The following is a 14,249-nucleotide window of genomic DNA, read 5'->3' on the forward strand; positions in this document are numbered from 1 at the left end:
GAGTCTACATCCGTAGGCTACCCTGTTGACACTTGCGTAACACGTCAAACCCAATAGCTGTCAATCGCGATCATTAGTTTAAGTCCAACAATAGATATACCTTATGTAAACTTCTACTTGTGGGCTTGTTGATGCTTGAGCGTGCATTCATTAGCGTATGATGTGCCCTGTGCTATTTCCTCTATTTCATCTGCAGCTGTAGCTGTTGACAAGAAGAGGACAATCGCGTAAAAGACAGAAACGCCAATTGTGCGTGAAATTGCGCAATCGTATGACATATCAGCGACACCTAATTAAATCAGAAAGGCTACCGATCCAGACGAACTGGTCGCTGATTCGGATTCAAGGTCAACATATTATTTGGAAGAGCACGCATGCGTTGATCACATATCACATGCAGCTGAATGTTTAAACTGTTGCCGTGAGCTGTGTGAAGAAGATAAGCTCACTCAGAGCGAATCCGTTACTCGTGCGAATTAGAATAGCCTATCACCACGACTGTCTCCTGTGTTGGAAGTATGACCACGAAAGATTTCAAAGACTCCCTTATCAAACGTCAAAGGGAAGTAACATAGACGTTTATCTTCTGTATTAGACATGTTAAGTTTGGGATTCTAACGAGCTCCGGTGTAGCAAAACAAAAACGACATCGGGACCACATTGGGTTGCAAGTGCCTATTCTGATACCTCGTGTGATCAAGCAAAGGAATGAGCGATTTGCGATTTTGGGACCAGTTAGAACCTGGCAGCTCCGATGTGGACTGGTGTGAAGGCAATTACTTGATATATCCAAACATTGCGGAGTTTTACAACACGGTCTGTTCCTTCCTTCCAACTTCTTTAAAATATGTTGTGTTTGATAATGTAGATACCCATCGTGTCGGTTTCTTTAACCGGGTTGTTCATCATCCACACATTTGTCACATTTTGGTAGCCCAGATGAAACAAAGTAGCGAAATCGAATGCCACGAATCACGACATAGCCTTGTGTGCGTGCCACGGTCACATCTGTAGACGTTAACTTAGGATTTGATACATTTCTGGAAAATAAATGTTGCATAGCCTATTCAGCTACCCAAGCAAATACAGTATGCTGGCATGTTTCACGTTCTGTTTATAGCTACACTCTTTTGTTTTTATTTTAGCATTTTGTTGCAATCATTTTGCTCATATTTCCTTTTGACAATTGTTTTATCATTTCAGATCAGCAACATCTTGTTTTTTATTTTGCCACCTATTTTGATGTGGTTATTCCGTCAATATGCCACACATTACAACAGTGGAATTTATCTAATATGGATTCTTCTGGTGGTTGTAGGTAAGTAGCATTGCATAATTTAGAAAGGTGGACCATTAATACCTTGTTCTCTGCCATGGAGAATAGCTTCGCCAAATTTCATCATTAAACTCAAAGGAAACTTCTTGGGTTTCCATTAACAAATCCAGCATTTGTAGGCTATGCATTTAGCACCAGAACTGGGGTTTTAAATAAATAAAATCAATTGAAAAACTCCTTGGTTGTTTAAGTAGTTGGCCTTTGTATTTCGACCTAACTTAAAATCTCAAATGCAATGTGTAAATAAGTAGGCTTAACAGATCTGTAATACTGATTTCAGTTAACAATTCTGGAAGGACAGATGTCTTAAAACAACATGAGCACAAGATACGGTTTATCTCCTCAGTGTCAGTTCACACTGTTAGCCTGTTGTCTTAGACCAATAACCTCAGCGCCATGCAGAAATTGTAGGCTATGTAAGAAACTAGGCCAAAGTTTAATCATCAGGTCAACCACAGATGTGCTGGACGTTGAAAGACATCCAGCTCATAAATATCCAGAGAGGTCATCATATTTCAAGCTTGCAGGCGGCAGTAGAAATAGACCATGGTTCCCAGGCCACTCACTCCACATCTCCAAAACAAACGTTGCTTCCTTAAACACTGCTTGGACATCAAATTACACAGATTTGTTAAGATACCATGGCCACAAATCCATGTTGTGATTTCTCTCTTACTGTCTCGCAGTCTTGTGTTTGTTTTAGAGAACAGGTTCATTGTGCAAGGATTACTTGACAGTTGGAGTATAACCCCACCTCTAACCATAGTAGTGGATTTATACTCTTTGACTGGACTACGGACTATGGACGTTCAGTTTGGTGTTTAAGTGAAAACATTCGGCCTAATCAGTCCAACAATTGTCGACTGAACCGTTTTAAAAACAAGTGGTTGTAATTGGAGCAACTATAGGGACCACACAGTGTCCCTCCTCTGTCTCCACAACAGTTTGGTAAACACTGCTAGGACATTATCATCAGATAGAGCAGCCCATGGTGGAGACGTCTCTCTTCCCCCGTATACACCCACTTTGTGTAGATAGTGCAGTTCCTCCGCAGATATCCAAACACACACACGGCATAAATAAATACCTTGCTCCACCCATCCACTTGACCCTTGCCCCTTACACACTAAAGGTCTTTAGTACTTAGATAATCTTAAAATTCCCTTAAGGATGAGATGAAGTGTGCATGGGTTATGAGTTGTGAGCAAACCGGTGTAGTTGCTTCTATTAGGCATCCATTTCTTTTCAGAGGTGTAGGGCCAGGCTTGTTCTAATAATACACAGTAGTAATGACAGGCTATTTCAGATTCAATCCATATGATGATTGGCTTTTCGTTGAGTCAAAAACATATGTAGCGCAGACTTTAAATCCTGAGATCTTCAGTTGCTTCACTTGCTAAGAGGCTTGATCAAGGCTTAATCAAGGCTTAATCTGGGATTAATGTGTTAGAAAGAAAATCCCTTGAAAGCACAGATGTTGAAAATTCATGAAAGGCTCGACACATTCTACAATTAGTGTATTTAAGGGTTATCATGTGACTCATTGTTGTACAAATACAGTAATTGGCACAGATATGTGTACAGCTCTTCATGGAAATTACAAATATTTGTCATTTGAAATGGGTGTCCATCATGTGTTTAGTTGCAGTACCACGCAGTACATGTGCCCAATAGTGGTGTTTCAAATGTATTAAACCCTGTGGCCAGAGGAGACTGTTAGTAATGCTTATTGCTTATAAAGGCTGTTGTCTTGGTGGTTCTACCTACGATGAGCCCCACCTTCTCATAGTTTGAGACAACTTGATGAAGTTTAGCTTCCACTAGCAATAACTAGGCACATTAGGCTAACATTGTTGATGAAGTTGTCTTATGAGATTGAATGCGGCTTTTATAACCTTCCTGTGAGCGTAAATGCCCTGAAGCCCTTTTTGGATGCAGACTCTGAAATTCTGCATTCTGAAAATAACTTCATATAGGTAAAATTGTGTATAGTGTCAGTCATGTGTTGATTTATCCCCTCCCGGCTTTCTCTGACAGGTATTGGGTCTACATACTTCCATGCCACTCTCAGCTTCCTGGGGCAGATGCTGGATGAGCTAGCCATTCTTTGGGTGCTGATGTGTGCCATTGGAATGTGGTTTCCCAAGCGATACCTGCCGCGAGTCTTCAAGAAGGACAGGTTAGACACCTCACACAGTAATTATTGGGAATTATGTAATCGTACACCATACACGCTAGCTACAGCACTGCTATAGTGACAAGACCATTTGCGTCCATTCAACAGAATTTTCTGTCGTTAGTTTTCATCACCCTCGCTTATTATTGCTTGAATTCAGCTGCTAAACAGTCTGTGATTCCTGTTGTCTTGATCATCCCCTTCATAATGGACCATACATTTTCAAAGGGAAACAGATATGGGCCATATGGCCCACAGAGCGCACACACTCTGGGTCTAGCAAGCCACACTTTTGTAGTACATTCAGAAAGAGCACTGGCATCGTCTTTCTGGTATAGCACTGTACTTACCAAAAAAATAAAAAGGAAATTACCTTCTGCTCAAAATCCCAAGATAAACTTCCACAAGTCACCTATGTCTTGGGCACTGATGAACCCCCATCTTGTGACAGATGTTGGAGAAAGACGTCTCCAGTCTTTCCGGCTTTCAGTCTGTTTGAGATTAGTTCAGCCTAAAACACTGGGGGATGTTTCTACGAGGAATTTATATATAGCTTTCTGTTTTGAGAGTTGCCTCTTTTGATGCACCAACAGACTGTGTTAAGTGTGAACTGTTTTCTGACATAGTCCAGTGCCCCAAGTGGCTATATTTAGCACATCCTGATGGTGTCTCATGCTGTGTCTTCTGAGGAACGTAACACACCACACACACACACACACACACACACACACACACACACACACACACATACAACAGCTGTTTCTGGCACAGCCCTACACTTACTGACATTTCTCCAGGTTCTCTGAATGGTTTCACAATATTATGGCCTACTGTATGGTGAAAGTCTTTCGAGTTGGCTTCTTTGCAAGCTTACATTGAGAAATGCTCTTTTCACAATTCTCTCACAAAGTTTGACACTAAATGTTGAGCCACGAACCATCTTTCCTGATCCTTAGATGGATTCTCCTTTCATAACCAACCATTACACCCTGACCTGTTTCCAGTTCAGTCAAACCCAAACAAGATCACTCATTTGTACCTTTGTGAGTTGTATGGTGAGAAATGTTTGGAAATGGGGGTGTACAGAAATATCACGTCCCCTTCAGCATCCGTTATACATCCTAACATGCTGACCTTTCAGGGTTACTCTGTGTTAGCTATGTGTTACTCTGTGTTAGCTATGCTAGTGTTCTCTGGTGAACTGTGTGTCATGTGACGCTTGGTTCCTCTCTGCCCAAGAATAGTGGGGTCCAGACAGAGCTATCGCTGACACTATTAACATGGGCTTGTCGTGTCATCAGTTCATGCTCTATTGTTAGGCAGCAGGGATGGCTGCCTGTCACAACACGTCCCAGAAATACACCCCTGTGTGGAAAGGGGAGAGGCAGAGTCCTGATGACTGACTTGCTTTGAATGATCTCTGGTGGAGAAAATCTCTGACCTTCTAGTTATAGGCATTAGATTCTTTCCAGGATTATCTTTCTAGTAAATTGAGGGACTCTTCTTTTATTCAGTGCAGGCCTTTTTAGTGGGTCAGTGTTTTTTTTTAAATTATGTATGAGGTGTGTGTGTGTGTGTGTGTGTGTGTGTGTGTGTGTCATTATTTTCAGTATTTTCCAAACATGTACTGTAGGTGACAGATGTAGGGCTAAATCCCAGTTGGCAAAGGTGTGTCCGCCCCAAAATTCCTCCCAGCACCCTTTTATTGTGATCCTAAACAAGTTGAACAGATTTTTGCCATTTTAAGCCATAGATCTAGATACACAATTGCACCAGTTGTTGTGGAACCTGTTTGGATCCTGATCCATGTGACTAATGACCTATCCCATGCCTCTGCCCTGCAGGTCGCGCTTTAAGGTGGTGATCGGCGTGCTGTCGGGTGTAACCACGGGCCTGGCCTTCGTCAAGCCCGTCATCAACTCCGTGTCCCTGATGATGCTGGGCATCCCCTGCACCGTGCTGCTGATCTCCGAGCTCAAACGGTGAGGGACGGCTCTCTCTCTCTCTCTCTCTCTCTCTCTCTCTCTCTCTCTCTCTCTCTCTCTCTCTCTCTCTCTCTCTCTCTCTCTCTCTCTCTCTCTCTCTCTCTCTCAGCCACAACGTGCCAGTGAAAGAAAGTGACCCATTTGTTTGAGCAATTAAGATTTGCATGGCCCAGCAGCATTGTGGGGCGGTATGCACATGTCCATGCACATGCCTGCTCTGGACTGTGCTTGCCATCCCATTCGCTCTGACAGTGGTGAAAAGGTGGTTCCAACCTTTTCCATTCACAGTCTGTGGGGAGCTGATTTGCATGATTTATGGGGAGCAACAATAATAAAATAACTGAAGCTATTCAAGCCTTTCGAACACAATAGGCACCCGTTGGTGGTCATTTGCCTGTTAATTTGCTTAGTGGTCAGTAGAATTGCAAGCATGCAAATATGAGAGTATCTGAGCGTAAGGTCAAGGGGTTGTAGAGAATAGAAACTTGTGGGCCTTTTTTTGAGAAAGCTGCATTGCATGATCAATCTGACCTTAGCAGGGTGCACAGAGCACTGCTGGCTACTTCCAGCTGCTCCATCCGGAATTAATGAGGCAAACTCACTCAGTGAGAGTGTGTGTGTGTGTGTGTGTGCGCGCGTACGCATGCATGAGCAGTAATCCCTGATTTCTTTAATTATCGCGGCACGTGGCTCTCTCTATGCTTTGCTACGTGCTGCTTTTTCCTGCTGAACCTGTGCAGTGTCCTCATGTCATTACTGGAAGATTCTGAGAGGAAAAGAGATTCCTGCTTTATAAGTGACATGGCAGTTAAATGGCACTAACTTTTCATTTTGCATCAACTTATCATTATAAAAGCATCATAAAAAGCTAATCTAAAATAAGATATGCCATTGTGAAGAAACAAATAGTGATCTTTATACACAGTGTGTCTCTTAAAATGACATCCTTAGAAAGTCCTCTGTATGCTACATGGTTCTACAGCTAGTTGGTGGGCTTCTGCATCATTTTAGCACCCCATTGCAAAACTTTTTAATTGCTATACTAAATGCAATCAGTTTGGTTTGCCCTAAAAGGTAGTCGTGTATTTAAGAATGATTATTCATACGCAGTGATGAAAAACATGTTTTTTCCATCTCACGTTAGGTGGAGTAGCCTAAGGTCTGTAGACATTGAACCCTGCCTCACTTGGCCAGCCATTGTTCCCCTGCCCCTGTGCTCTGTGTGACAGTGGCTGATATGGACTACTTGTTTTTTGCACTTTGGGTCAGAGGCCCGCAGTCCCTGGCTCCGTATAGGCCCAAACCTCTCCCCTGTTTGGAATGCTGCCCTCTAACATAGATGATGGCTATTGTCTTTGAGACGGACTGAAATTCCTGTTCTGTGGAGGTCGCTGATGCCTTGCCTCGAGCCTCTCGCCTTAACAGGCCTATGGTGTTGTTTGCATAGCTGCATATGCATGAATGTGTGGTCTGTTCCTTGAAAGTCTGATTCAAGGAACTGACTGAGCAGAAAAGAAAACAAATGCTACGTTGACAGGTTTCACTGGATCTGCTAGTTCTGAGTCTCTGAGAAGGTCAGAACTTTGTTTCTGATGTTGTTTTTATAGGAAGCCCGACTGGCGCTTGTGGTATTGTTCCATGTCTATTTGGGGTGACTGGTGTTGAGTTAAAGAAAGTTTGGGCATGGTTTGGCACCAGTCCACTCTGTTAGCACAGTAAATATGAGTTCCTAGGCATTCTTCTCCAATGACTCACCAACTCTGTCCTCAATGACATTGTTTTTCTGGGCATTACCCCGTTTTCCTTTTTTATTTTATTCATGGATAAAATGTTTGGCATGTTTGACCAGGCTATTCCTATCTCCTCCATGAACTGATGCATTCGTTATCTCATTCCTAAGTGTTATCAACACCATACGACAGGCCAACTTAGGCTGGAATTCCAGCGCTGGTCTTAATTTAAAGTGACAGCTGGTCTGGTGGTGTACGTGTCCACAAGCAGTCCTCCTTCTCTCATTGTAGTGTTGTTTTCCCATACTGTAAGCACTAGTTTGAATATAACGATACTCATATAATGTAAAACAGCTGCGTATTAAAAAAATATGAAACTGTATTTGAGGTTCTGTGCTAAATATTTGCAAGTCATTGCACTCTTAGTGTTGTTTTCCCATACGCACTAGTAAGCACTAGTTTAAATATATCAGTAAACGTATAATATAAAACACATTGAAATTCAATATGTAAACCACTCTCAGCTGAAATGATTGTGTCTTTAAATAACACTCCACCAAGATGAGAATCTGTGCTTTTTAAGACCATCATTTCAAGAGCCATGTGATGAGACACTGTTGTGGATTTCACACTCTCCCAATGTTAGACACGGTTGTGGCTTTCACACCCTCCCAGTGTTAGGCTTGCTCCTCCATTGTGCTGTTCCTCTCGCACGTTCACCCGTTTGTTGACCCCAACACCTCTGCCATGCTGTCCCTTTGAATTGCGTCCTAAATGACCAGGAAGCCCATTCAAGAACCAAGAGATGACTCTAAACAGATCCACTATCCCAGCGAACCCATGCTGTGAATATATGTTTGGCGGTAGCATGATGCAAACAGTGTCATATGTCATGTCATATGGATCTGTGAGCAGCATCTGAGGGCCATTCCTATCTTTTCACTTCCAAGAGGAAGAGCTGACCGCTCCTATCCTTACCGTTGTGATCTGTTTACATTTCCACTCTGTTGATCCGCTTCCTTTAATCTTTATCTTCATCAGTGTCCTGTCTGACCGTCCTGCTCCACCCCACGCGGTCCGGTCCCTCCTCGGCCTGGCCTTATCGTCTTCCTTCAGCCCTGACCCACACCCATCACGGCTGTGTTGTGTCCGGCGACGGCTCTCGGCCGGCCACATGTGTGTGTCCACTTACATAAGCATCATCAGCCATGTCGTACTCCGGCTGCTGTGTTTGGAGAACTCGCCATCAGCTTGACTTGTCCATTAGCTCAGAATTATTGTCGTCGACAGATTCTATAAACTAAGAATTTGTGATCTCAAGAGACTAGGCTGGCTGGGCAGTGCTTTATTTAATTCTGTCAAGTGAGTCTTGACAGAAGGGATTTCTTTTTACAGCACTGCTGAATACACAAATTGGGTATAGGCTACAGCTACAGCTAGCTCTGTTGACACTACAAAAAAAGAAAAAAGAATAAAGAAACCTATAGCTGAAGTGTTGAACAGCTGTTTGTGACTGTGGTGACACTAACACCATCTTCATCAGTTTAACAGCCATCAGATGCCAATGCTAGTTTTGGACTTGGCCCGTAAAAGAGTTTAGTCACCTCCGCAACATAATATGCCTATAAACTTTCTCTGGAGTTTCTCGACCTTTGATGTCAAAACCTTTGATTATGTACGTGTGAAGGACAAACTTGTGAGACAACGGACATGAAGGTTAATATGTGTATGTGTGTGTGTGTGTGTGTGTGTGTGTGTGTGTGTGTGTGTGTTTGTGTTTGTTACTGCAGGTGTGAAAACTACCGTGTGTTTAAGCTGGGCCTGATCTCAGGGTTCTGGTGGACGCTGGCGCTACTCTGCTGGATCAGTGATCGCATTTTCTGTGAGATGTGGTCCTCGGTCAATTTTCCCTACCTGCACTGCGTATGGTAAGTAACCACCCCTCCCTTCAACTCTAATAGGGAGGCACCAATTCTGAAATTTTGAAGCGATACAGATGTTTTTTAAAATGATTTGGCCGATAACCACTCTAATTCTGATATTTTTTTATTGGTTTATTAATTTGTTTTTGTCGTTGATAATACCTTTTAGCGTCAGAGAAACAATCATATTCATTATACTTTTTTTTTAACGTAACTGAGCTGTTTTCAGGTATTTCAGCCCATCATAGAATCTGAATTTCAATGTCTGAATGTCAGAATGTGCGATAACACAACATTTAGCTAGTGAAAAATTGATGAGACATTAGAGATAAACATCAGCCACTGCAATCGATAAATGTCATATGATTTACTTGGCAAGTCGATACCCATCAACAAGGCAGATATCAGCTGATACTGATGTTAGGCTGATATGTCCGTGCATCTCTACTACAGAACCAGGCAATGCCATGCTCTTGATCCCAACAGATAATTGCTTGGCCTGTAATGACTTTTGAAGTTCAGTATCAAGCTTCCTGTATCTCATCGCACAAAGAGATTCTCACTCCTCTACCCTCTGTTGAAGTCTTCTATATTTTTTAATAACAATAACACAACATAATATAACAAATACATAACATTCGACCGTATTCTCTTGTTATTAATAAACTACAATCTAGCCATCTTGATGTTTAATTAAATGAGGAATTATAAACATTTAGGAAGGAATGTAATGTCCGCAACACTGATAAATTGCTCCCGGTTTAATGAAAAGAAAAATGCAACGTTTCGACCCTACTGGGTCTTCATCAGGCAAATGGTCTTGGACTTATAAACATTTGACTTGGCATCCCATAATATGACACTGGTCAATATAAGTGCCTAAAAAGCATGATCACTGCCAGGAATGACAAGCTGCAACTACAAGCTACAGTATCTGCAGCAAGATGGTTTTATCCTGGTCAATAACATGTAATATATAACACAACGTAATATAAACCTTGTGTTATAACGTTATGTAATATAAAGCATGTGTTATAACTTACAAACAGTGGCTCCTGAGTTTTTGTTGCATTCCCACCTTGTAGGTACGTCAAGGTGGGGACTCTGACATGCGTGATCCATCTCACACTTTGGGCACCACTGATCTAGAAGGAAAAACATGGTCAGAGGTCTGACTTTAAAGTTGTAGCCGATTGACTTGCTCTGAGTTTAGAAGTGGGGAACTTAAATTTGGCGTTCCATTGTACTTTTTCCCAATAGGAGGATAGTTTGTCTGGAATGTAATTAGGAGATCCCAACTAGAAAATATCTGACTTCTGACTTTTGCTGGAATGCAGTATAAAATAAAAGACATTACAGTTCTTGAAACGAAAGTGTTTAAAACAACACAACTTGCGTTGTTTTTAACACATCTCTGAGTCCAGATAGGGACGTCACAGTTTTTGTTGTTTCCTTGTTTTATTTGTTACACAATGTGTGTTGAAAACAACACAATTTGTGTTTCTTTTATTTATTTTTATATCACATCTTGGTGTCCAGATAGGGACAACACATTTGTTTTAAGAGTCTAGAGCAACATCTGACACTTGTGGTCTTCCCTCTAGGCACATCCTCATCTGCCTGGCCTCCTACCTGGGCTGTGTGTGTTTCGCCTACTTTGATGCCGTCTCCGAGGCCCCGGAGAGAGGCCCGGTCATCCTCTTCTGGCCCAGTGAGAAATGGGCCTTCATCGGCGTCCCTTACGTCACCCTGCTCAACGCTCAAAACAAGTCCCCCATCAAGACCACCTAGTGCACACGCTGCAGGCTGCCGGCTTCCAAGTGCTCTACCTCAGCTCGACCTCCTGGAGGTGCTCTGAGCTTTACAAAAACACTCACTTCTCCTCAGGGCTGGAAAGGGTTAAAGAACAAACCCTCCCCCACACAACTATTGATAAGCACATAGATGAGGCTGGGTATGGTGTGGTTTCTGCACAAACACAAGTTCTCATTTTTCTGTAGATAAGAGACCTTTGGTCTGACTATGAAGGGTTGGTTTTGTGGAGTGTTTTTTGCCGCAAAAGCAATATTGGTACATTTATAGGTACATATCATTCTTTCAGGAATGAAAGTTCAAAAACATATCAACTCAAAGGCAGGTAGTGTGCATTATTGAGGAAAAGGTAAAATAAGCTCTATTGGAGTTTAAGAGCAATATTGAATTCTCATAGAGAGATATTCAAATGCAGTTGCCAAACATTTTCCTTTACATGTCAGAGATTGTCTGGGAAAAATTTAAATCAGTTTACTTACCACTGCCACACCACATTTGCTATCGAATTGTATATGTGTGCTCACAGTCATTTGGCTATGAGAATTAGCCAAATATATAATGAAAAGCCATTACATGTGATTTGCCAAAACAATATCTACTTTATGCTCAGTTTGACCGTGGTGACAAGTGACAAGAAAATTATGTTAGAATGTTTAAAAGTGGTTTAAAGTTATAATCCATAATTCATAATTCTGCACTTTGATTTTTACCACGGCAATGCTTTTGTTGAATGTCCAGATAAGTGTTTAGCACCCTGGCTTCTTCTCTGTCCAGGGGCCGACAACCTTCTCCACTCCACAGCATATTACCTGCTGACATCTTGATGCCATATCCTTATACCAGTGGTGTAGGTAGTTGTTTAGCATTAGAGCAGTTATCTGAAGTATTGTGTTGATTGTTAGTTTGAAGAGGTTGGAGATGTATTAACCATGCACAAGTTATGTTTATTTGCTAAGAAATACCAGACGAAGTTTTTAAATGATGCGTAGAGCAGCAGTTTATAAAGTCAATGTAGTACAAAAATAATCTTATTTACTCATGTATATTATTATAATATTATAATTTGCGATTGGTATGCAACGACCAGATGTCGTGAGATTTGTTTGAGTGAACATGCTTTTCTATATTTTGTATAATGTTAAGCTTTATGAATACGTTCAGATAAAGGCCGTTGGATTTCTTGTCCAGTGTGAATAACCAGATGTGCTGGATGCCATGTCACGTAAATGTGAATTCATTTATGTTATTCTATACATATTTATCCTCCCAAGTGCGCATGAGCACACGTCTACCCAGAGGCTGTAATCCGTCTCTTGTTCTCCCCCTACTGGCAATGATAAGACGTTGTTGAAAAGAGCAAAGGGTCACTTTTTTATTTTTAGCTACATACTTCTTACATCTCTGAGTGCCATTGCGGCACCTCGCGTGCAGTGTTGTTACGTGTATACATAAAACAGTGTTATGGGACACTACGCCACATTTCAGTCGTATAGACTTGAACAAGGAGGCCACATGTTATTTCAATATCAAACGTGACAAATCACATAGGCCTAACTTAGCCAATTTAAATAGGCTACTATAGGCTACACTTGACAACACAACACACAATTCAAACATATGTTGTGCCAAAGAGTAGAAGGACAATGTCTTTGCCACAGCTGAAGACATTTTTCGAAGGTAAAATTGTGAAAGTATAGGCGCATTGTGTTTCTGTCTCATGCAACGATGCAAGACCGTTTTAATTAAAAAGGAAGAGGGTAGGCCTATAATTTGCACAATGCTTGTCTTTGCACTGGTAGCTTAAGGGAAATCATTTGTTAAATTGTGAAAGTGCTCTAAAATGTACCATATATGAATTTACTGTTTTTTGACATGTTGATTCTATAAACAAACTTGCAATAAATTGTGTAATAAAGAAAACAATGTTTCATTATTTAGTTTATTCATTTAAGAACATGAACTAACCACACATTTTGGAACAGAACCACTCACACCAATTTAACATCCATTGCAGTCGAAGAATGAAAAACAAAATGAATAAATGTCATTTACATTAAGTCATACATTAATATTACTTTTAAAAAGAAAGAAATATTGGCGTATCTAAAGATACTGAAACTTGGAAACCACTGTCGTGTGAGGAAGAGTCAGGATACTTTTAACATCCCTGAGTGTCTAATTTCCAATACTGGGATCAATCAAGACTGGTCCACCTCGATCGATGAAATGCCTGTCTGTGTGCTCTTTGCACTGGCACTCCTCAACCATTTTAATGTCTTTAGTAACCTCTATGCTGTCTTTACATTTTAATTGAACCGCCTTTTGGATTAATTTGACTGGTGAGCACAACTGACAAGCGGTAGAATCGTCACTGGTCCGCGGGGTGCCGCATTTTCCGAAGCAAACGTTATTTTTTAGTAGCTGGGGTTCGCAGTCTTCGTGGGAAACTCTCTGTAAATGAAACATAGGTGAAAACACGGACAATTAGCCTATGTCCTTTCAATATAGTGAGTCTAACGTTTAGCAGGATAGGACCATGTCTTTACCTGCCAAAAAGGAATTGCCCGACATTTCTCCTGACGTACTTCGTTGTTCTGGATAGGTAGGACATATTGAAACCCTGGTCGTCTTCTGAACAAGAAATGATTCCAGAACCCTTTAGCGTTCCTGTCATTAGGTTTACTTGCTGGACTTTGGGCTCTGGGCACTAGCCTATCTGACCCAGGATGGCCCATCGGCACAGATAAGCCATCACTCAAATCCTTCACAGACGAATAATCTGTTCGTATACCTGCCTCTCCAGTATCCCTCGGTTGGCCTATGTCTTCTCCGGTAAGTATGTCAAGGCTATAAGTTTCCTTTTTCCTTCGCAACAGACTATTTGCCCTTAAATGAGTCTGAAATGAAATTCCCCATATCTCCATGACCATTACAAAAACCAGAAGAATAGTTTGACTGACTAAATGCATCTTGCAAAACGCTTTCTCAATGAGGTTTGTCTCACTGGGAAAAGCCAGCCTGCTGAAATACAGGATGGATTTGGCCAGACTAAATAGGTGTTACTGTTGGCCCCTTCATCCGTTTGAACACCTTGAGTGCGAATGTGACAATTTGTCACCTCTGTCGAACGCCTGTTTCAGGATTTAATACCTGTAGGCTATGGGGGCACTTGTTAAAATAATATATGGGCAAATTGGTCTTTAGATGAAATAGACTGCTTGTGGTTACTGAAAGTTTACAAAGCCCTCGAGCAAAACAGTGGTGAAATCTGACGACATTGAACCTGAA

At 41.5% G+C, this 14,249-nt stretch overlaps 1 protein-coding gene across 1 annotated transcript; it reads left to right on the top strand.

Annotated features, from left to right (window-relative positions):
- The first annotated feature begins 169 nt into the window (after positions 1 to 169).
- LOC134065497 (alkaline ceramidase 2-like) lies at positions 170 to 12,884 on the top strand. Its single transcript, XM_062520552.1, has 6 exons — positions 170 to 816; positions 1,204 to 1,318; positions 3,374 to 3,515; positions 5,357 to 5,494; positions 9,018 to 9,155; positions 10,754 to 12,884. Exons 1-6 carry the CDS (start codon positions 709 to 711, stop codon positions 10,938 to 10,940), a joined length of 828 nt encoding a protein of 275 aa, XP_062376536.1. The 5' UTR covers positions 170 to 708; the 3' UTR covers positions 10,941 to 12,884.
- Positions 12,885 to 14,249: the final 1,365 nt, after the last annotated feature.

Source organism: Sardina pilchardus, chromosome 2 (genome assembly GCF_963854185.1).
Source record: "Sardina pilchardus chromosome 2, fSarPil1.1, whole genome shotgun sequence".
NCBI classification, from domain to species: domain Eukaryota; kingdom Metazoa; phylum Chordata; class Actinopteri; order Clupeiformes; family Clupeidae; genus Sardina; species Sardina pilchardus.

Bases quoted from the DNA above. Each gene is read 5' to 3' on its own strand.
- LOC134065497 (XM_062520552.1), top strand. From the start codon at position 709: ATGAGCGATTTGCGATTTTGGGACCAGTTAGAACCTGGCAGCTCCGAT. The intron at 817-1,203 runs GTCTGTTCCTTC...TTATCATTTCAG, and splicing joins TTGCGGAGTTTTACAACACG to ATCAGCAACATCTTGTTTTT. The intron at 3,516-5,356 runs GTTAGACACCTC...TCTGCCCTGCAG, and splicing joins CGAGTCTTCAAGAAGGACAG to GTCGCGCTTTAAGGTGGTGA.